The sequence below is a fragment of the Pleuronectes platessa genome, chromosome 13 (assembly GCF_947347685.1).
Source record: "Pleuronectes platessa chromosome 13, fPlePla1.1, whole genome shotgun sequence".
NCBI lineage: Eukaryota > Metazoa > Chordata > Actinopteri > Pleuronectiformes > Pleuronectidae > Pleuronectes > Pleuronectes platessa.
This window is the reverse complement of record NC_070638.1, coordinates 8,567,180-8,589,939: the sequence shown is the minus strand read 5'-3', so window position 1 is coordinate 8,589,939 and position 22,760 is coordinate 8,567,180. Positions and strand designations below refer to the sequence as shown.

Below are 22,760 nucleotides of genomic sequence, written 5' to 3'. Positions count from 1 at the left end.
GTGTTTTAATGTACAGACCTAGTAGTTCTTGTTCCATCACCTTATTCCTTATAAGAACAGTTTTAACGTACTCTGACTTTTAGAAGTAAGAAACTACCCTTCCCTTCCCTTCCCCTTGACCCTGTGTACCCTCCCCCACCCTGAGAGCCTGTCAGCCTACAAGCAGAACTCCCCGCTCCCTGCAACAAGATGCATTCAAGTGACGGAAACCGGAGCGACATTTAGGGATTAGAATGAGTTAAGGAGGTTCATAGAGCGAGTTCATTAGTTTGACCCTGTGTGCATCAATGCAAATGGACAGTATTCCACACACATGCTATTTCATTTAGTAAATTAAGACTTTGGCACCTCAGTGAAATCAGGTGTTAACACTACGTCTACAATGTATTTCCCCCTATTTGTTTAACTGCCTTTTTTTTAAGTTTCAAACCCTCTTGATTCGCTCAGTTTACAAAGGCAGGATGTATGTTTACGTTTTTGTTTACAACAAGAAAATGAAAATGAATCAGACCGATGTTGAAAATGTGGAAATATGCTTGAATTAGCTTTTTCCCAAGAGTTTAATTAGAAGATTGACACCACTCTCATGTCTGTATTTAAAGAGCTGGAGGCAGGAAGCACTATTCCTGAAATGATCCAATTAAAAATGTTATAGAAACAACTGCAAATTCAACCATTTACCTTTGAATACACCTGCACCATACCTGTGGTACCGGCCTTATTTCTGATCTGTACTTGAACTGATTTCAAGTACATTTCCGTGTAGGAGATTATTTGAGGGGAGTTTTAAAGTATACAGTGATGATGACTGAACTTTTATTGACGTACTGTAAATGCTGAAAAAAAAAAAAACACTAGAAACTGCCTGATCTACCCCCAAACACAACATGAAGTGTACATATTAGCTTAATGCCTTTATCTACAGACAAGCTCCTCTTAGAGAAACAAACTGAACTGGTTTTTTGAACCATATTTTAATATGTTGCTTTTGTTTCTCCTTTGGCATATTTTTTTAAGGTACTTTCGTTTGGTCTCAACATTAACTGACCATCTTTGGTACTTGTGTATAATGATGTACATTTGACATATTTATAATGCAGTATGTAAATATCTTTTTTTTTTGGTTCCGTTTTGTTTGAGTTCATTTTCCTATTGTAATTTCCTTTTTACGTTCAGAACGTGAAACAAAGCAAAAGCTAAAGAGTAACTTGTTGTACGCTTGGATGCTTGGCTGACTGTTGACCTATTAATAAACACTCAACGATGTAGCCTTCCCTGGATTTAGGGAAATCGAAGCACGTGTCTTGTGTTGTTCATTCATCATCCATCACGCCCCCGTCGCCTCTGTACCTGATCTACTGAAGCCTAACAGAGAAGGTGAGGCTCTCAAATTAAAAATAGCACCGTCCTTTCAAGAGGAACTGCCATTCCATGTTCTTCTCCCTCTGCGTCCTCCTTTCGTCAGACCTCACCGGATCAAATCTCATTCATGTGGCCCTGAGAGAAAGCAGGTGTGTGTGTGTGTGTGTGTCGAGGTAAGTAAAGCGACCTCTCCGCTTCCTGCTCGTGGGACCCCCAACAGTTGTTGAAAGAGGATTAAGATAAAAAGCCGGGCTTAGTGTCAGGCAGCACGACACCGTGGGGAAAAGTGAAAGGTCTCAGTGTTCAGAGGAGTCAAGCCTTCACTAATCCACTTCTTATTTCCTGCTAATCTCGTCTGGGCATATCTTCATCCCCTTCCTCTCTCTGTTGGCTGGCATTGTTTGTGCTTTATTAACCTGGTGTCTCTTTTATTTCCCCTCTTCCTCCCTCGACGCTGATTTGACATAAAGCCCCAGTACAAAGAGTCGCGCTTGAAGGACCCAGGAAACTTATTTCAGCAGGAAGCCAGTTGACATCAGTCGGGTCTCACATGAGCACTTTGCTGCCGTGATTAGAACAGTTGAGGTTAATTCACATTAGATATTTGAGTATTTCTTTTAAGCTCTGAGCTCTTTTCAGTGGTTTTAACTTGCATGTTAGAATTTGCATTTGAATCAGAATATGATTATTCCAGATAACAGTTACTTATGTAAACCAATAGAGGAATTCTAACAATTTCAAGCTTCTGAAACCTTTCAGGACTTGTAACTTGTTTCGTCATTGACGTTATTGCCTCACTGATATGGCAAAAGTCCAGCAGACACAGATCAACACATTTTCACTCTCCTTTTAGCTCCGTTTTTGGTCTCCACCATCTCCTACAGGAAATATTTGTTTTTTTTTGCAGATAAACACTCCACCAGCTGGTTGCTAACTATAACCGTCTGCCATTTGGTGATGAGCTGGCTTTTTCCTCTGAGTTTTTAAATCGTTTCCTTCTCCTGGAAACAACCTTAACGAGAGAGCGGTGGGCCGTAAAAACTAATACATCGACATTAAAAGTGCTAAAAACAATTCACCAGAGTGAGGTGATAATAATCTGTTACTTTGTCACATACACCTTTTAATGTGACCCATCGTTAATATCAAAATATTAATTATAGCCGCTTTAAGATTTAAGTTAGTGCTTAAAATGCCAGGCCTCGATCACACTAACCTACCCTGATGGCCATTACAGATTTTCTACGCCTCCTGAGAAATATTATCCAAAGGGAAATCTGCCCTGTAATTTATTACCATGCACACGTCTTGGCAGAGCCCCGGCCACTTGTGTTTGTTGTGGCGAGACTAGAGAGCTCGCCTGCACTGCTGTGTGTTTTGATATTTCATCAGGGCCTGCTAAACAGTGAGGAGGGCTCTCTGCCGCCCACCTCTTCTCAGACAAATTGCCTCCAAGATTGCAGAGGTGGGTCTGAGGCTGATGGATGGCTACACAAAGACCTGACGAGACCATATTTGCAAACATTAAATCCATATTTCCATAACATGTAGGCTCTGCTTGGCCACGGGCCACTTTAACAGGCTGCTTAGCAAGCAGTCAGCGACATGACTGTTGTTTTAAGGTGTCGCCGAGCGGCGGCTTGTCTCACATGTTTGTTTCTGCTCGTCTTGATCTGGTCACACTCGCTTCCTGTTTTTTTCTTCCTCCCATCACTCGTTTAACCTCTTCCACCAGTAATTATATCCACTCCTCTCTCTCCATCTGACCATCTCTCCTCTCCCTAATCCCCCCCAGACCTGAACATCCATTTATCAATTTCAGCTCCATCATGTCTAACCAGTGCATCCATGTTGCACCCTGCCCTCTCTGACGGCCTCAACCCTATGTCTCTCCTCTCATTTCCATATCCTTGAACCTCCAACTAATCAGCGGATTTCAGCACCATCTCTGCCTCTCTCTCTCTCCCCCGCCGCCAACCTGGTTCTCTCCTCCGCCACCGTGCTCTCTCCATCCTCCTCTCTCTCCTTTGTTTTACATAAACGCTCTGTTCCCATCACTCTCTCCCTTTCTCCCCCTTTTTCTCCCTTCGCCCCGCTCTCTTTCTCTCTCTCTCTTTCTTTCCCCCGTTGGCTTTTGCCTGCATTTCTCTGTTAATTTGCCTGAGAATGCATTAGCTGTAATGAAGGCTGAGGGCCGAGGGAATCCTCCAGGGTTCCATTAATCATCCCCCCTCAGACAGGCAACCTTGATTACAAGTGGCAAGAAATTCATTAGAGCCGGGCCTCTGACAACTCTTATCTCCGCCACTAGATCTGACTCATTAGGCAGCCAAATTAAAGCTATGATGGCCCTGATGAAACTCATCGCTTGTTTATCTTGTGCGATTTGATGCATCTGCCCATACATCACTGTAGCCGCCACCGTCCGGACCCTCCCAAGAAGTCAGGCCTCCAGTCGGTGCTGAGCAGTCTGCACACTCACACGAGCAGCAAGTAATGAGGTCCCTCCTCTCTCTCTCTCTCTCTGTCTCTCTCTCTCTCTCTCTCTGTCTGTCTCTGTGTCTCTCTCTCCAGGTGGGAATGTGGAAATGGTTTAATGTCTTTGCTGAAGAGAACTTCTGATGTTTCCATTTGTGATTCAAGGATGAAACTGATACAGGTGCTGTCTTGAGACCAAAGTGTGGCTTTAATGGACGAGAGATTGGTAAAACTTTTATTAAAATAAGAAAATGAATTAAAAAACATACTAAATCTATAATAGCTCTTTGTATTCAGTGATGCAATTGCTAAAAAAAAATGATTTTGAGTTAATACGTTTACAAAAATGACAATAATCTCACTCAACTAATCGCACAGAATTGCAATAGCCACCACTCACATCATCCTGACAATAACAGCCGATGTTAAAGAGAGTGTCTGGGCTGTGTCATGGCTCCTCATTGTCATCTCCTCCACGCAGCTCATGGGGACTGAAATAGCCGCCGCGGCACTCTGGCACAGCATCGTGGAATTGACCATCTATATTAGTCAGCTCTTGGACCATAATAAAACTTCCAGAGCTACCTCACATGATCATCACTCCTTGAGTCCCCGTCCGAGTGTCACAGTCCTGATGTATGAGGTGGACAGTAAAATAAACTTTACTACTCATGGGTGTCCGGGTCATGAGGTGTCTGTAAACACTGAGGTCAAACAGAGAGGAGAGTTATTCTCATCCGCGAGAGGCTTTAGAGGGAATTCAAAAAGTATAGGGTGAAGGTGTGTTTCCTGATTTGTCTGATAATTCCTCCACACTTTGGAAAAATACTCTTTAAGAGTTGATTTAGTAGAATATTAACGTTAATAAAATATTTGAAGAATCCTATTTCAACAGAGGTCTGCTTCAGGTTTAAACGTGGCTTGAGGCGTGAGGTTAAAAATGTGGGAATCAAAACCCTCTCTCATCCGAAAGTGAAATTATTCCAACATGAGACACTTCTGGAAACACTTCAGAGAAACCGTGTAAACCCAGAATCGTGCAAGATGATCGTTTTCATCTCAAGCCCTCTACTCCGCTTTCCTGTAAGAGGATATTTATGTGGTCAGAGAATGTTTTAGTTACACGTTATTTTAATAATGCTGGTCAGTAATGTTACGTTGCCTTGTAACGTTCCATATGAACTGGTCAAGGCATTTATTTGTTTATGTCGCTAAGTTACCGACGGGTAGTATAAATAATCATGTATCCATAGGAAATAGATTTTATATCTTTATATCATTTTCAAGCTTAATCTCCACAACTGGAAAAGTCACATTCTTACAAATTTGTATCATATTAATGAAATATACCCAATTCAATGTCATTTTGAATATATTTTTTAATTTTCTTCCAGAGTTCCAAACGAGTATTAATATTTATCTGTATTTATCAAATCAAATTTGGACAAAATATTGCTTAAATTTACAAATTACACATGAATTAAGAAATCTCTTGTATCCATAGTGTGATTAACCACAGAAACAACATATTTGTCTTAAATAAAATAGCGTTTGAATCCAACTTACTGATGAAATTATTGCGGATGACTTATTTGTTGCAGTTAAATATTTTTTTGTTGTCAGATGAGGAAGAGCTGCGGTCTGATTGCTCCTGTGTGGTGACTGGGAGAGAAGTTCATCACAGTGTGTTGAATGTGCTCATGTCTAATGAGGATCCATCAGTCCACTTGAGACAACATGGCCTCCTAAAGAGAAATCAATCACTGCTGCACACATCATCTGCCTTTCAGGTCCTGATGATTTTTGTGGAGGGGAAGAAAATATTCATTTGATTTGATTCACAATCTAAAAACACTCTTAAATTACCACGATGAAGCAGTTTGAATGTAAAAGATTAAAGCATCATGCATTTTGTCAGGGGGAAATAATCTTATTAGAAATATTTTCAGAATGATATTGATTAATATTTACAGTTTTACTTTAAATGTGTTAAATAGTAAAATAACCACCTGATAAAGTAGCTTTTTTAGACTCATTAAATTAGGGTCAAAATAATTTGCTCTGTTCAAAGAGTGCAGGCCACATTTTTAATTTTTACAAAATAAAATAATTCCTGCACATATTTTTCCCAACAAGCACAAAAACAAAAACCTTGTTATTCTAACCTGTCAGTAATAATGATTCAATCTGCATTCAAACGTTCGTATAAAGCGATTTATTAGGTCAATATACTTTACACTTGTCCCTTATTTGTTTGGTCAAAACCTCCTTCACATCTTTTCTTATTTTTTTTTCCACATGGAGCGGTCGAAGCTGGATCCTCCGGTCGCCCCGAAACAAAATAAAAGTAAAAACCTCTTAAGTTACATGCAAATGTGGTTCAACAAATTTTATTTTACTAAAACACGAAACGAAAATCCAGAATAGTTTCACCAAATGAGGACATGCACATAACCGACAGAACAATTTGGCCCCTACATATAAATACTTAAAAAATCTTTACAGTCTCATCTCATCATAGTGCCCGTTTATATTTACATATTCACACAACAATAAATAAAAAATCATGAGAGCATTTTTGCCAAATAATTCATCTGCCTGCGAGAAAATCCTCAGACGACAAGAACGGAATCCTCCTCATTGTGCTTCATGCGTTCAACAAATCAGTGGAACATATAGAGTCAATGTAAGTGTTTGTTTTTTAATTATTATCATGAGTATTTCTGAGTTCATGGCCTGGTCCCTTGCTCTATCTGTTGGTGCTGACTCCTCACGGCGAACCTGTTGACGTGCACGGGGATGGGCACCACGATTTTGGGGTTTCGCACCGGTTCTCCTGAGCGGTTGTTGACGTTGCCGGCTTTGATCCGTTTCCACTTGGCCCTGCGGTTCTGAAACCAGATCTTCACCTGCACCTCGCTCAGTTTGAGTGCGTGCGCGATCTGGGAGCGCTCAGTCAGAGAAAGGTACTTTTTACAGTGAAACTCCTTTTCAAGTTCCAGCAGCTGCTCGCTGGTAAAAGCTGTTCGTCTCCTGCGGCTCTTCCCCGCCGAGCTGCCGGGGGGCAGCGCCTCCTGCGAGCCGGCTTTCAGTTTGCTCTTCTGGGTCAGGGAGCCACAGTTGTTCCCGTCCGAGAAGCTCTCGTTCTCGCTGTCCACGGAGCTGTCCTCCCGGTCGCTGCACGCGGTGTCCGCGGATTTTAGGTCCAGCTTCTCGTCGTCTGAACTGTACAGTTTGGTCTCACCTGAAATGTGCAGGAAAGAAGGGACACGTTATGAGACATTTATCCAAGAGCCCAAAAAACAGGATTACGCACATCACGTTGTGGCGTTTGGATGTGGCTGGTAAAGATGATCCATGAAATGTTAATTAAGATAAACATAATTGGTGAGCAAATAAAGGAGCATCACAACTTTGTGTGTGTGTGTAAAAGCAGATTTTTAAGTTTTCACTGGTGGCCTTTCCATCATATTTTAAGTGCAACTCAAGAAAAGCAAATGTCCTGACGTTTCCTTAAATATGTTTCAGATGCTCTCCTATTTGTTTAGTTTTTTTGTTTAGAAAAATACTGAGATCAACAATTAGAAATAAATCTAATTATATTTATAAATACTTGTGACTATAAGAATTGTTGTCTCCTTCCAAACTTCCAGCAACTTCTATCCACAGGACATAAGTCGACACTGGGAGCTTTCTCATTATAATAGCGACATTTCTTTCGAGCAACACTAATAAGACGAGTTTCTCTTGGTTGAATCCTCCCTGGTTCAGCTGCTGCTCACAGACTTTCTGAGTGTTGGACCAGCGACCTCCGCTCTAGAGCATTTTACGCACAGTGGCCACTTCTGTTCGTGAGGATAAAATACACACCAATGAATCACGAGGCCGATCTTACCTGATATTGTCTGAAAAGTTTCCGAGAAGTTGAGCAGATCGGAGCCCTTGTCGCGGCCGTGCAGCTCCTCAGAGCGCGGACTGTCCTGCCTCCTCGACCCGGGGTCGGCTGCGCTTAAACGCGGACCGGGGAGCTCCTGTGGTGGATAGAAACTGTCCGGCGGATCCGAGAAACTCGGCATGGTTGTGGTGAGGGCGACCATGGAGGGCACCCCCTGTCCCAAGCTGGCGCAGAACGTGTTGGTGAGCCGTCCCGCGAAGGAAGCCAAAGGCGCAAGTGGAGGAATACCCGAGGTCAGAGGCGAGTGGGATAAAGCCTGCGGAATAACCAAAGATCTGTAGGGCATGAACATGGGGTAGCCCGTGTAGAGCAGGTGTCCCGGTCTGGGCTGATGGTTCCCGATGAGGGAATCGATTGAGAACGCAGTCCCCTGGACTCCGGGTCTGTGCATTTTGCAGGTGAGCCCGTTTTACGCAGTGGAAACTTGGAAGCAGGTGTCCCCTGCCTGTGCCGCGCGTAAAAACTTTTTCAGCGTGAGGACGGAGCGGATTGAAAGTAGATCCTCTGGCGTGTTGTCATCCCTGGGAGTGGAGCTCGTCTCCGGATCTGTGCGCTCTATATGCGTGGGTCAGTGGGGCGCTTTGCCGTGTGCACCCCCGCTCCGCTGCACCTTTTCCTTCGTATTTGTCACACACACTGAGACGTAAACACGCGCTCTCTCCTCTCTTGTCTATCTGCCTCCCACACCTCCGCCCCTCTCCGCTGCACCGCGTGTGTGCGTAATGTGTGCGCGCAGAGAGAGAGAGAGAGAGCGAGAAAGAGAGGGAGAGAGGGCGAGGGAGAGAGGGAGACAGCGCATTGGTTATAATCCTCAATACAAGAGGGATGAAAAGGGGGAGTTTCCCTGGGGGCTCATCCATCTTCCTCAAATTACGCTTCATTTCCTTATTCAGCCTCTGACTTTTTGGCCGTCTTGAGAGGCGGTAGTTTCCCAGTGGAGACCAAATAGACGGGTCGCACCCCTCCTCACGCCTCCTCCTCCCCCCCACCCCCCTTTTTTAAAGCCAGGTTTTCACCATTGACTTGCAAAAAAAAAGAAAAGAAAGAAAACTGGTGTGAGAGACTGCTCCAGCCCTTCCCCTTCTATAATCGTTGACCACACCAACCCAATCAGCTATTATTAATTTTGATTGATGATAAGTAATTACTCTGGATTCGAGGGGACGGCGTAAAACAACGGTGGCTTTTGTTGGAATATTGGGGCCGATGGGCATCGGAGTCAGGAGAGGAGGAGAGGGGAGGAGAGAGGGGGTGAGAGGCAGATGTTTCTCCGCTCTCTGTCCTATGCTCCCCGGCTAAAAACAATACGTTTCGGGCCTCAGGGGAGGGGAGAGAGAGAAAAGAGAGAAGTTACTCCAACAATTGTTCCCAGGAGAGAGATACTCCGCGAGAAATTAGATCCACATAAAAGGCGTTAAGGCAGAGGTCAACTGCAGCGTGGACACGGACACTCCGGGGCCAAAGTCAAATTTAAATGAATTTCCACTTTGTTTCAACTCTTTTAAAAACACCCATTACCCATCAGCTGCCAATTAAACTCGCAACAATTCAATTAACACATTTCTCCTCTTTTTGCAGGAAGAATCATTCAAACCCCTCACGTGTTGGAAGAAAGGGTAAAATCACTTTTCTCCTTTTTCTTTGAGCACCGCTTTTAATCGCAGATCATTTCACCTTTTAAATGGCCATGGGGGCTGATGATGATTGGCCCTATTGAGGCCTGGGTGCCCGAGCTCTCCAGCCGCTCGTCTGATTGCACGAGGACACAAACATATCACCATTGGCTCTGATTAGCTCTGGAGGACCGGGCTAATTCTCATAATTGCGGGTGACTCCGGCTCCGGCAGCAGCTCCTGTCTCTGATCCACTGAAACCATTCACCCGGCTCCTCAGGCTCCGGTGGCTCATGTTACACTGCTGATCATCTGCTGTCATTTAAACCAGTTCACTCGTGGTTTTTGTCATTTTCAACTGGAATTAACGCTGAACGAGGATTCATAATCTGGATGTGTGTGGATAACTTTCTGTCACATGCGTAATGAGTGATGAGCAATCAGAAGAATGTTCTCATAGAAATATTGTAAGTGTTAAAATATTCTAATTCAAAGGATTTATATAAACACAAAACCTTGAAATAAACCAAATAATGAATAATTTTACAATAATCTTAATTCGTACAAACAAATTTAAACAGATTATAATTTAAAATTTACTATTTTCGCAAATGACGAGAGATTAGAACAATAGATGTAGATTAACAGTAAATTCTCAATTAAATTTGAAATGATTTATTTAATTATAATAATATATAGATAGGACCTTATCTGACATTTCACAATCTTCCCAAGACGTTTTTATTTTACGATTATCAAACTTTATATCACTTTGCTAACCTTAAATCTTGCTTTCATACAAGAGCTCATTTTCCTTTCTTTTTTTAAAAACATTTTTTAATCTTGATTTCTTTTTTTTTCCTCCATAAAAGGGATGAATGACGACCAGTGAACATTAAACAGCAGATTACAAACAGAAGACGCATGAGAGACGATGGAGAGAAAATATAGTGCCCCAGAAAAAGAAAAGAGAAGAACTGGGACTAGATTATTTAGCCATGATGGAATATTTTATTTTAAACCTGCATGGCCTTCCTTTGATACAAAACACCACAATCACAATCACATCGGTGGTGATAACAATAATTATTTATGCAAATATTTGATGCCAGTCCCCCATTTAAAAACACATCATTACTCTGTGTATAAGCATTAAACTATATTAATTACATATATACAAATACAAGCCTGTTAGTCTCCTTACTATCAAGAGCAGAAGTAAAAACTAAAAATGTTTTGATCTCACAATAAATAAAACATAAAAACAGTTGCATGCTCGTTATAGTCAACTCAAGGCTATAGCTCCCTCTTGTGGTGCACAGTGAAACACGTAGCTGTGCGGAAAGGCTGATTTGGAATCAAGGTGAGACAAGCAAGCAGCGGCTCACGTGGCACAGAAAGAAATATTGAGTATTGATGCTTTAATTTCTAGCAATGAGTGAGTTTATTCTATTGTGAATGACCCCCCCCTCCCATTCTACTTAGCAGCACTCAGTCCTCAGCAGCTCAAACTCTAACACAGAGCTTCTCTCCTCTCAGTGCACGTAGCCTCTGTACTCCAGGAGCAGGTAGTTCTTGATGAAGGTGGGAAGGTCAAGTTTGGGGACCACCCTGTGCACTCGGCCCTCCAGGAAGCTCCTGAGTCTGCAGCGCGCCAAGTGCTGCAGGGAGCGGGGGGTCAGCGCCAAGGAGAAGATGGACTCATAGAAGTCCTTGTGCCCCTGATTGGAAAGGAACACAAATCAAATCAGGTCGATTAGGCCGAACACTGATGGCATTTGTTTCACCAAACAGTAAACCCAATGTATTTCCAAAAACAAATAAGTTAGGCCGACTAATTGAATAAACATCCACTGGGTCATTCATCAATATGAGCCCTTTGCAAATGTCAAGTTATTTGGGTTGTGTGTTTACGTCCTAAATCATCTGATCATCTGCTTTTTTATAAAGTATACTTTAAAAGTAATTTAATTGGAGGCAACATCGAATTTATGAGCTGTTAAATGATCAAATAATGGAATTAGACAGATTCTGGAGTGAAATTTTGTTTTGCTTTGTCAACGAAAATCTGCAAAAGTAGAACATTTCAAATCAGAATTTTTTTTTCTTAAAAGACACACATTGGTTAAACGTAACTGGTCACTCAACAATTCTAAAGCATTCACCTTTAACACCTCTGTAGAAACGGACTCAGCCCAGGCGTCGGTGACCTTGAGGCGGCTGTAGGCGTTCAGAAGGACCTCGATGGTGCGTGGAGATTGGCAGCAGTGCTTCAGAACCTGCACAGAAACACCAGAGCAAAGCAGCACGAGCACACAACCGTCATTTAAGTTGCTGAGTGAGCTTGTGACTCCATAGAACTGAAGAAATAAAGTAATTAAACACTTGTGAAATGAACAGATTGGTCTTCCCTCCAGGGGTTTAACTGGAAATTATGCAATTAGTGCTAATTAATCTCCTATTAACACTTGCCTAATTAGGAACCATGCATTTTGTCTCGTGCACGTGGGTTCACTGATAGTTGTAGTCTGTTTCCCGCAGAGAGTGCAACACTTCATGTTGTGTCCTGAAATGGGAGGTTCGACTGTGGAGAAGTCTGGATTGTTGCAAAGGAACAGTTTAGTGTTTCAAGACTCCTACTCAAGGTGTCACATGTGCAGCCCTCGCTGATTATGCAAAATGGGCCACCTTGATGAGCAGTGGGTTCAGACTGCATCACGATGTGCTACAGCCCAACCTGGAACACGTTAGTACATGCGTGTGCACACATTTTATCCTACTTTTGGATATAGCGTGCAGATTTTCACTTCCTACCAAGGGCAGAGCTCCAGGCCACACCCGAATAGAGCCGTGGTTGAGCAGAGCGCGGACGATCCTCTCCGGCTGATGGGAGATCTTGTAGCACACCACCTTCAGGATGTTGTGCATGGGGGCCTCGCCACCGTAGTCCATGTCGTTAACGCAGGCCCCGTTGGCCAGGAGCAGATCCACTATGTCTGGATTTGCGTGCTTGCAGGCCATGTGCAACGGAGTGCGTTTGTCCTGGTCCATCGTGTGGACGTCGGCCCCCGCTCCCCGCAGCATCTGGCACACCTCGAAGTACCGCTTGAGGTCCTGCTCCTCCTGGGGCTGAGAACAAGCAGCGTTCAGGGGCGTGAGACCCTCCTCGTTCTGTTTGTCCACAGCGGCTCCGTAGCGCAGGTAGAGCTCAGTGTGGTCGGAGAGGCCGTACCGGGCTGCCACATGCAAGGGAGTGTTTTCTTCTTCCAGACTGCGTCCATTGATTGCCGCACCGTACTGAAGGAGATGTTTGGCACATCTGCAAGAGATACAGAACCTTGTTTGGCCATTGAGCACAAGTCTTATTCCCACATTAAGATTAGATCTGTGGCTCCAACATTTTTTATCTGACGCACCCTGGCAGAGGTATCAGATGACCTCAAGTAGCCTAACCCTTCATCACCCCCCCTGCTACAAATGTGCTCATTAAAATTTATTTCAAACTCATTTCACAGAATCCAGTTCATTCTTTTTTTATCTGTAGGTTTGATTAGATTGTTTATGTAATAAATGCACTCGATCTCAGTCCAGGACACTGAAGAGTTCTGCAGCTACAGCCCGACTCGGCCTGATACGACCATGAGTTTATGTGGGCAAAACTTTAACTAGTACAAGCATGTTGTGGTTCAATGTTTTAAGTTTCACAATTTCCTTCTGTAAAATTAATTTGCAATAAAAGGAAACTTGGTCAATTAAATAAACTTAGTGGTTTATCACCACCTAGTGGCTGTCTGCAATACAGCTCATACAGTTCCTCGATACTTCAGCTCCACACCATGATCCCTACTGAGGAGACTCTGGCCAATGGAAGGAGGTGGAGATGTGTCGTCCATCCTTATGGACAGTATACCATGTTCTAGCATTTACACTTTTGCCGTAATTGTCAATTGTGCCAGTAGTGGTCGCTGTTGAGCAGAGGTTACACACATAGTCTTGCTTTAAGCTGTTATACATGTCTCCGGTTGGTGGGAGGTGTCCCTGTTGTAGCTGGTACCTATAATGGTCATTGTGTCAACATGTAGAAATTCGTACTGCAGTTTGTAACTCTCCACAAATAGTGGCCCACCCTTTCTAGTCTCACTCCACTTACTCGAGAGACTCTGCGGTTGTGCAAATGTGCAGCGGCATGAGGCCGTCTTCGGAGACAGCGTTGGCGTTGGCGCCGTGGATGAGCAGCAGCTTGGTGCACTCCGGCTGGCAGTTTTCACAGGACTCGTGCAGAGCAGTCGTGCCGCCGGGCGCCAGGTCCACGTTGGCCCCACGCTGCAGCAGCAGCTTCAGGCAGTCGGTGAACCCTCGACCCGCTGTGATGTGAAGCGGCGTGGTCAGTTCCTGCTCGTAGGTCAGCGACCACAGTCCTGCCAGCAAGGACGACAATTTGGATAAAGTTACCGCTGAGTCGCAAGAGCTCAGATTCCGTTAGCTGTAGAATATTCGGCACAGTCACAACATTTCAAAGTCTTTATGATAATATAGTACCCTGTGCCCCATCAGAATGTCTACACCTCCCCCTGTGCACAGTGATCATAGCAGTGAAATCAGAACAGTGGAAATCCTACTCAGGCCTCTGTAGTTAAATCTGAAGTTCTTCCATTCCTCTATGTTGCTGGTGTCATAAACCGCATCAATGAGGTGGTCGTACTCATCATCGTCCACGATACTGAGAATCGTCAGCTCATCGCCTACGAGCAGAGAGTTCCAGAACTGCAGGACACAGCCTGTGGCCTTGGCTGTGGCGATCACGTCGCTGCGCTGGGATTTCGTTTTGTGCCACTCAACCTGAGGAGCCACATGAGCCATAGTGGAGCCGACTAGCTTGAGTCTTTTTAACCGTGGTTTCTCCAGGAGGAATAAAGCACTTCTGGAGGTTGTTTGTGCAGAGAGTGCTATTTCAGGGGGGTGTTATGTGATATTTAATTTGACCCCCCTGGACCTCACCAGTGCAACGGCATGGGTGCCAATGACCGGTGCATTACGTACCACCTGCTCAGTGACTCAGCAAATCCGCTGAAGTCCACTGACTTGAATGTAGAATTCAAGGCACTCAGATGTGACACATTCCATTTACAAATAGGAAAGTATAAGTGAAATGCATGATTGTTGCATTTAATATTGATTCCTGTTGTGTCCTCCATTGACTTTTGCATGCGGGAACAGACTCAAAGCAATGTGGATTCTATAAATACTGCCTCGTGCTCTGCTTCTATAAACATTGCATGGCTGTGTCTGTAAATTCTGCCTGAGGGTGAGCTGCACCACTTACATGTTTCATGTAGCTGCATATTAAACATAATTTAAAGCCTCTCTATTTCTATTAACAACGCAGAAACAGTCAAAGAAGGAGTTTGAATAACAAGTGCTTTTTACATTTCAAAATTTTGGATGCTAACCACCAGGAGATGCAATAAAGCTATTATCTGTGCTGTGCCACATCCTATGAATTCCTTAATTAATTCCCAATGAAGACAGATGTTGTCTCCTACCTTCCCCTCTGGCGACCCAGTGCATGTCCCCTCCCTGTGGCTCGATGATGAGGTTCGCTGTGGATCCTCTGGGAAAGAGTTGCCGCATGGCCTCCAAGTCTCCTGTGTACAGAGCATTCTGAACCACCAAGTCGTGGCACATTGCCGGCGGGAGAGCAGAGCTGGACCTCAGCAGCACCCGGTCTCTGGCCTCCTTCTTGCACATGTAGCTGCTGAGCTGATGGGAGGCCATCTGCCTCTTGTACTTGTGTGTCTGGAGCATGTCCTCGTCAAGTTCAAGAGAACGCAAGGCCATGGGCGTGAAGACAAAGCTGCCCGTCGACATGCTGAGTCTCTCAAACAGAGCAAACTGATGTGTGTATGATAAAGCGAGGCCCGTCTCTCGTTGTTTCCCTCTCCCTGGTTAATGTCCACTATGTGCCTCCCGGCTGTTCGCAGGGTTGGTTCACAGAGCTGTTTTGATATTCGGTATGAGACCCTCCCTGCAGTGTGACAAGTAATGCTATTTTTATGTCTCACATGCAGCCACTCGAGCCTCGTGTGTTTGCCTCCAGCAAAGTTACAGCCACGAAGTGTCTCTGTGAGGCTTCAGGAATCAAATGAGCTGAATAAACTCCTGCTCTGCACCTTTACACTTTTCTAAATTACACGGTGTCTTATGAGACAAAACCATAATGTGCTTAAAGTGGGGAGTTTTCTTACTATGATCTCTTATGTTAAAGTCGTGCTTTAACATTGATATATTTAATGCATCCTCATTTCTCAAACTCTCAGTGTGCTGGCCAGACATTTTCCAAATAAAGGTTCAAGGAATTGGATTTCAAAAACCTTTTCCAGCACGGCTTTAATTTTCATACTAAAAAACTAAAAGTTATAGATGACCTAAACAAGTTAGCAACTTTTCAGATTTTGCCCTGACACGTTTTATTGTGGAAATAAAAATCCCCTATTTGTGAAAGCCCCATATGAGTATGGGTTTGCAAAATGCATTTTTCTGCTCAGCATCCTTAATGGATTTTATGTATCCACATGGCTCCCTGCATTAGAGCATTAGGCTGAATGACTGGCAACCGCTGTGTCACTCTGCCCCACGTGTAGCGTTCTGATGGTGGAGGGACAGTGCATAATTAAGCCTCTTAAGCCTACTTCTGATGGCATCTGACAAACATCGCTTTTTGACTGATGGGCCGCCATTTTCAAGAGCTGGTGGAAATTCTTTCCAACAGGAAAACAGATCGTACAGCCGAGCATCATGGTTCACAATGTTAAGCTTTGTGATTTTGGAGGAGTGAACTTGATTTGATATCGGTGTCTATTAAAATTGGCTGTATCTCGTATGTTAGGGCCTGAGTCCATCATGCAAGCTCTGCAGAAAACAATGTGTGCACCACAGGTGGAGAAGTACATGATATTTGTGCAGAGCTTTTTTCTTTAACCTCCCATCCCATTTGGAAACACAGAAGCATCGCTGCATCTCATCTATACCTTAATGACTGTTCTGGTATGGAAATCAAGGTCATTTATTTTATGTTACAGTTTGGTAATAGATGCCACATTAAACTGAAGGCGAGTAAGAGTTTCAACTTTGAAAACACACATTACCAGAGAGAGACTAGGAATATTGTTTTTGCGGCTGGAGTACATCCTTTTAAATGATATACATAATGAGTTTATAATATGCATCTGGGCTACCTCCTCTCTACTTTGATGTCTTCCAAATGGCCCGGGTGTCATCAGCAGAACATGTAGGCACTTTCCCGCCTCATTGACTCCCAAATGTATTTTAAATATCATTCCTGGTAACGCAATTATTTAAAACGCTGAACTAAACACTTACTAATGGGGAAAAAGACAGCGACTTCGATAAATTCATTTCTCAAATGGTGGGCATTCGTGTTTCTTGTTTTTCCTTTTTTTCCCATCTTCTTCTCCGTGAAGCGGAGGCAACTCTGATGACAACAAAAAGCATCAGCGGCAGTAACAGCCCCTGGCCTCGCAGCTCCCCGCGGACATATTGAATCAGTGGTTTCCTCACATTACCCACCAGTAGCTGTCTCTCTTAAGGTTTCCCACATTGTGGTCAACAGCCTCCCTCTCCCAAAGGCAGCGAGAGGCCGGACATCAGCAACAGCCCTGATGAGAGTGAGCCACTTCATTTATGCAATCATAGGCAATTAGTTCCCTCTGATTATGAGCCTCTTAATGCTGTTTTGAGTACTGTGGCACACAGTAATACAGAAAGAGATTAAACTATAGCCCTCCCTCCACACTGAGCAGTCGTTTAATATACTGAGAACATAATGAAATGTACACAGTAATTACAGCAATATTAAATGATAATGGGTTCGCAATTGGATCTGCTGTTAGTTTAAGACTGAGTCAGAGCAACTCAAAGAAAGTCTAAGTTTGGAAAGAGCATCGCTGTGGCGTCAGAACACTAAATTATCCATCAGGTGTTTCTTATTTCTTCTGTATAACTCCAATCAGAGGAATTGAGATTATTATCTGGCATAGAGGCAGTACTGTTCCTGAAGGAGAGCCATTCATTAAACTCTTCAGCTCCCATATGTGGGGAGTTATAGATAGAAATAGGGTCAAAAGTTTTTCTTCTTTAAGTGGTAGAATAACCAGGATGTCACCATGGAAACATGATGAGAAATAATCAACATGCTTTAATTGGCTGCTGACATTTTCTAAAGAGAAGATGCGTTTATGCGTTGGCCTTCTGGTTCTGATCGTCCATGGCTTATTCATATGCTCTCAATGTCCCCCTGCCTGTTTGGGCCGTGCAGACACATTGGGGTAGACACACACAGTCTGCTTTAAGTCTGCCCGGCCATTAAAGAGCCTTTGATGGCCAATCATCTCTGCTTTATTTCCCATATATGTATATGGGCTTAGAATGGTGCCATGTTTGCAAATCTTCCTCAGCTCTCATCACAATGCTCGATGCTCGGCGGAGATTCCAAATGAATTTATAGGGCCCTGAATTGAACAGTAGCTCCAAAGTATTCAGCGGAAGCATGATTACTTTTTCTCTACCATTTCAGCCCTTAGCCCACCACCTATAATGCATCGTATGGGTCTTTCCAGATTCCAATTGTCTCTCAATGCTCTGATCACCACGCAAATAGCCCCCTGTTTCATCATGACAATTGAGAGGTTCATATTTCAACCTAATAGTCTTGTATAACTTTAACCATCTATCACAACCTCATTTCATTGCGGTCGCAGTTAATACGCGCTTCCCTGCCAAGTGGAACATTTTCTAATGATGCACTCTCACACGAAAACAAGGCAAGGCAGGCCGGCTTCCGCATCACTCACTAATGCACCCATCCATAATATGTTCATAGCAGCCTGATGAAACAAGGAGACGGAGACGAGTGCCAGTGTGGGCACGGGCATGAGAGGGGATACGGAGGAAGGGTGCAGGACGCAAAACCTATAAATGGACGTGATAATCGAGATCAAGTCACTGCCATCGAAGACTGTATCACCCTCATAATAACATCTGCAGATTTCATATCATTACAGGGAATGCTGGGAAACATCTAAAACGGGCATCTCAACAATAACAGCCGAGGGTTGGAGTCGCATCCAAGTAGATTGTTCGAGTGATCCTGGCTTTGGAGGATGGTGACACAACAGCAGGCTTTACAACTTCAAGCTGTACATACATGCATTAGACTACAGCCCTAATGGTCGTATGTAAAGCTTGAAATAAACACCGTCCTAATTAGAGAGACCTTTATCAGGGCCTCCATCTTATGCAGATTGGACTCGTGCAAACGCTTGTGTCATTATCCTGTAATCACGCACTATTCAGCTGACAGGGCCATCTTTTAAAAACCTGATTAGGATCCACAACAAGGACACAATGTTGAATCATTTCCCCTGACAGTTTATAAATACGTCAATTTTAAAAGCTAACTGAATAATGGATCTTGTTGAGTTTCAATGCGTCAGAGGTGAAAGTGATTACGCTTTAAAAAACAGTGCATGTTGGTGTTTTTTATTTTAATTACAAGTGTACTAAACATCTCGTAGTACCTGTCACACAGTCAATATCTCTACATGGGATAAATGAAGGTGAGTCAGAACTTATTCTTCTTTTACCCAAAGCCAAAAAAATAAACGTTTATCAACTGGGTTGATATTCTTAGAATAACATTATCTACTTTGTTCTCAAGATATTTTCTGAAGTCAAATGTTGATCTCCACATTTCCCACTCTGCATCACACATAAGAAAAACAAAATTCAGCTGAAAGGTAAAATACTGCCTATATTGATTCATTAGTATTAACAATCTAATACATCCACGTGTAAAAATAATAATATGCGAGTCACTGGAACATTTACTTACAACATGAGCATTTGGTATTAAGTGCATTTGGAATCAAATTGTAATTCGAATCAAGTATTATACTTCTAATGAAATATTAAAAAATGTTCTAGGTCGGTATTTTAGTACCTAATTACATGAAGAGGATAATATTGAGGAGATGTAATGTTAAAAGTGATCAACATTTACTTCAACCTATTTTTTTTTTTACGGGATTGATTTGAAACTAATTTTGAATAAATTTTATGAGTCGTCAAAAACATTGAATTCAAGCTTTCTGGCAGTTAGAGAACATATGTTAAAGCTAGATTTTATTTAAGATAAACAGAAAATTATTCCAGTCAATGCTGATAATTATCACGATAAATGTTCCTTTATTTCTTTTAAGTTAAGATTGTTTTCCCCTTAATGAAGGTTCTAGTTTTAATATCATTCTTTGCAGAAAATGACAAACAATTTAATACAGCAAAAAAAAAATACAAATCAATACCCCATTAATAATCTCACTGTGCTTATACAAGAAATAGCACTTTTCCATATTAACAATTCTGCAATATGTCTGTGCTCAGCCCTAAATGCAGTTAACCAAAATTTAAGTTTATTATTTTTAGACGTTGAGTATTCAGAACAAAAATCATTGCTAGAACATTTCCATTGAATATATCATTTAATGTGCAAAATGATCATTTAACCTTCCTGTATTTATGAAACATGTGCAATCACCCCATCTAGCGGCCAGCACTGGGCCTGTCAATCACACTCAAACCCCAAAAATGAAAGGATGATAAACAAGTGAAGATTTTGTGCGTTTATTGAAATCAAACCACCGCAGAGTCAGATCAACGTGGCCCCGGATCCTCTGTGGGGATGAACCGTGCTCACTTGGAGCTGGTGTACTTGGTGACCGCCTTGGTGCCCTCGGACACGGCGTGCTTGGCCAGCTCCCCCGGCAGCAGCAGCCGGACGGCGGTCTGCACCTCCCGGCTGGTGATGGTGGAGCGCTTGTTGTACTGGGCCAGCCGGGACGCCTCGGTGGCGATCCGCTCGAACAGGTCGTTGACGAAGGAGTTCATGATGCTCATGGCCCGGCTGGAGATGCCCGTGTCCGGGTGAACCTTGGAGGACAGGACACGGTCGGTGTTAGTTCATTTCGGGGATAAGGAAGCGGCGGCTCCTCCTTCCTCCACCCACCTGTTTCAAAACTTTGTAGATGTACATGGCGTAAGTCTCCCGTCTCTTGGCTTTCCTCTTGGTCTTTTTCTCGCCGGTGCCTTTGCCTTTCTTCTTGGACACATCGTTGGTCATGTTTGGAAACTGTTTGAAAAGAGGCTCGATGTGGAAAGCGACTGTATCCGGTTGGTTCCAGGAGTGAAAATCCTTCTTCTCCGGAAACGGACGCGTGTTTAAGTAGCGGCGCTAATCCGTGATTTCATTCACCTGCGGATTGTTAGCAACGAGCTAATTCATGTTAGCACGACGCTAATACATCAACAACCACCAAGGTGAGAGTTGTATCCACGTGGGTCGTGTTGGTTCTTATACTTGTGGAACCAGAACCCAACAGACATTAAAAAAAAGGCCACAGGCCAGAAAACTCGGTGTACACGATAGTTATTGTATTTGTACGTTAATTCTGTACTTTGTTAACCAAATTCACGCAATGTATCCAAGTGCTTTGATTTACCATGACCTGGATGTCTGAGAATCTCCCCAGACAGATAATATCGTAACTTAGTGATGGTATTAGGATTTAGAATTGTTACCCCGGTATAATACAGATCTACGTCTGTGATTGTTGTGATGATATACAGTAGGTGAATATGTACCTTGCGTCTTTTTTGACGTATCTCTTTGAAGGTGACGTCCTCTCAGCCAATCATGTCGGTCGAGGTGATGCTTGAACTATGCTGTTTATACTTCAATGTAGCTAAATAAGTGGACGGTGTCTAAATTGTTTGTTTAAATGTGTTTGATGAAAGTTTGTATGTATTTATTTATAAACAATGACGTTGTTTATGTATTGTTATTTTGTTTAGATTAATTTGGGTTGAATTTGTTTTTCCAAAACAGGACAATTTGAAGCCTCAGTCAAAATATGTCTACATTTTCCTTCTGGCCACGCTTGTAAAGATTATGATAATGCTCATTGTGTGTTTATGCGGTGTTTGGAATAATCGGAAAACTAGAAGTATCGCAATATAGAAGCATCAATATTGGTACAACAAAAGTTCAGTATCAATATATTGCTAATGCTTTGTTGACAGTGAGGAGGTAACACCTCATTTTCTGCCCATAAAGAGATTTAAAACCACAACCTTTACATAGAGGCAAGAATCAGTTTTAAACTTAAAAGAATCAGGAGACTTGAGTCTTCCTGCTGCAGTTGTAGGTTTGGTTCCTACCCGGCTCTTTTCTGTGGGTTCTTCCCCATCCTGTGTCCTCATTTCACGCTTGTACTGTCCTGTCCTGTCAAAGAAAATAAACAAACACTAATATGACATTTATATCGATAATAATCGAAATCTACTAATGTGAAAATTGTATCTTAACATTTTTACTCCATCACAAGTCGGTAAACAGATAGGCACATGAGTCACAGATGTCAACACTTATAAATCAATTAATGTAATTTTACATTCAGATCTAAATAGTTGCTTTTAACGTCAGCTTGTGTATTGTAAGACTTTTGTCACATGTGAACTGTATGTCCATATCTCACTAAGCTCCTAACATACCTTTTAGCTAATACAGCTGTTTTTATCATTAACTATGCTTACGTTTTAAATTATTTATATGCCTCTCACACCTCAGCAGTTTTCATAGCTCTTCACTACCATTCCAATATTGGCTGATGAGTCAGTGTTATCTAAAAACGATAAAACCTAATTTAAATTACAACTCAGTTTCAGCTGTTAATCATAAAATAACTAATTAGAAACCAAACGTATTAAAAAATGTAGCCCCAGAACAATTAACATTGTGATAAGATCTTCCTAAAACGACCATCTTTTAGAAATATGGATTTGAGTTTTTAGTTCTGTCCATGTCCTGTACTGCAGTCAGCCACCAGGTGGGGATCAAGGCTCTTTGTCTTCACTCTTACGGAGCACTCATGTTGTCTATCTTATAAACAGTCAGGCACAAGGACCCTGACACTGAAGCAGCTAACTGGATTTCACTCATTTTTATTTACACCTGTACTCTTCCTGATGTGACATGTGAACATGTCTGCCATGAAAATGGAAATGCAATCCTGTATAGTCCAATTATAAATGGAGATAATACTTGAAACCCTCACACCGTTGCACATAATAATGGTGCCCACTGGGGGGCACACTAGCACCAGTTTTAAATCCTGCATTAACGGTGGAGTGGCGCACTTGCTGCAGATTCCACTTTACTTAAGAAGGCCACCTCTGTAGCTTATAGGTCACGGAATAATCGTTCTTCTAAATACACTTGA

The 22,760-nt window shown here is 42.7% G+C and overlaps 4 protein-coding genes across 4 annotated transcripts in view; 1 reads left to right on the top strand and 3 right to left on the bottom strand.

The window, feature by feature from the left end:
• Positions 1 to 6,569: 6,569 nt before the first annotated feature.
• gbx1 (gastrulation brain homeobox 1) lies at positions 6,570 to 8,186 on the bottom strand. The gene is made up of 2 exons (XM_053438642.1): positions 7,736 to 8,186; positions 6,570 to 7,084 (listed from the first exon to the last, which is right to left on the bottom strand). Exons 1-2 carry the CDS (start codon positions 8,184 to 8,186, stop codon positions 6,570 to 6,572), a joined length of 966 nt encoding a protein of 321 aa, XP_053294617.1.
• A 2,757-nt stretch (positions 8,187 to 10,943) lies between these two features.
• On the bottom strand, positions 10,944 to 15,276 carry asb10 (ankyrin repeat and SOCS box containing 10). The gene is made up of 5 exons (XM_053438722.1): positions 14,952 to 15,276; positions 13,559 to 13,826; positions 12,223 to 12,727; positions 11,574 to 11,687; positions 10,944 to 11,129 (listed from the first exon to the last, which is right to left on the bottom strand). The coding sequence occupies exons 1-5, from the start codon at positions 15,274 to 15,276 to the stop codon at positions 10,944 to 10,946; spliced, it is 1,398 nt and encodes a 465-aa protein (XP_053294697.1).
• A 4,899-nt stretch (positions 15,277 to 20,175) lies between these two features.
• Positions 20,176 to 20,670, bottom strand: zgc:92591 (uncharacterized protein LOC436997 homolog). The gene is made up of 2 exons (XM_053438499.1): positions 20,489 to 20,670; positions 20,176 to 20,412 (listed from the first exon to the last, which is right to left on the bottom strand). The coding sequence occupies exons 1-2, from the start codon at positions 20,600 to 20,602 to the stop codon at positions 20,176 to 20,178; spliced, it is 351 nt and encodes a 116-aa protein (XP_053294474.1). The 5' UTR covers positions 20,603 to 20,670.
• asic1c (acid-sensing (proton-gated) ion channel 1c) overlaps positions 20,500 to 22,760 on the top strand; it is a 92,735-nt gene continuing 90,474 nt past the window's right edge. The window contains exon 1 of the mRNA XM_053438494.1: positions 20,500 to 20,799. The gene's annotated coding sequence lies outside the window, so the exon portion shown is untranslated. The remainder of the gene's footprint in view (positions 20,800 to 22,760) is intronic.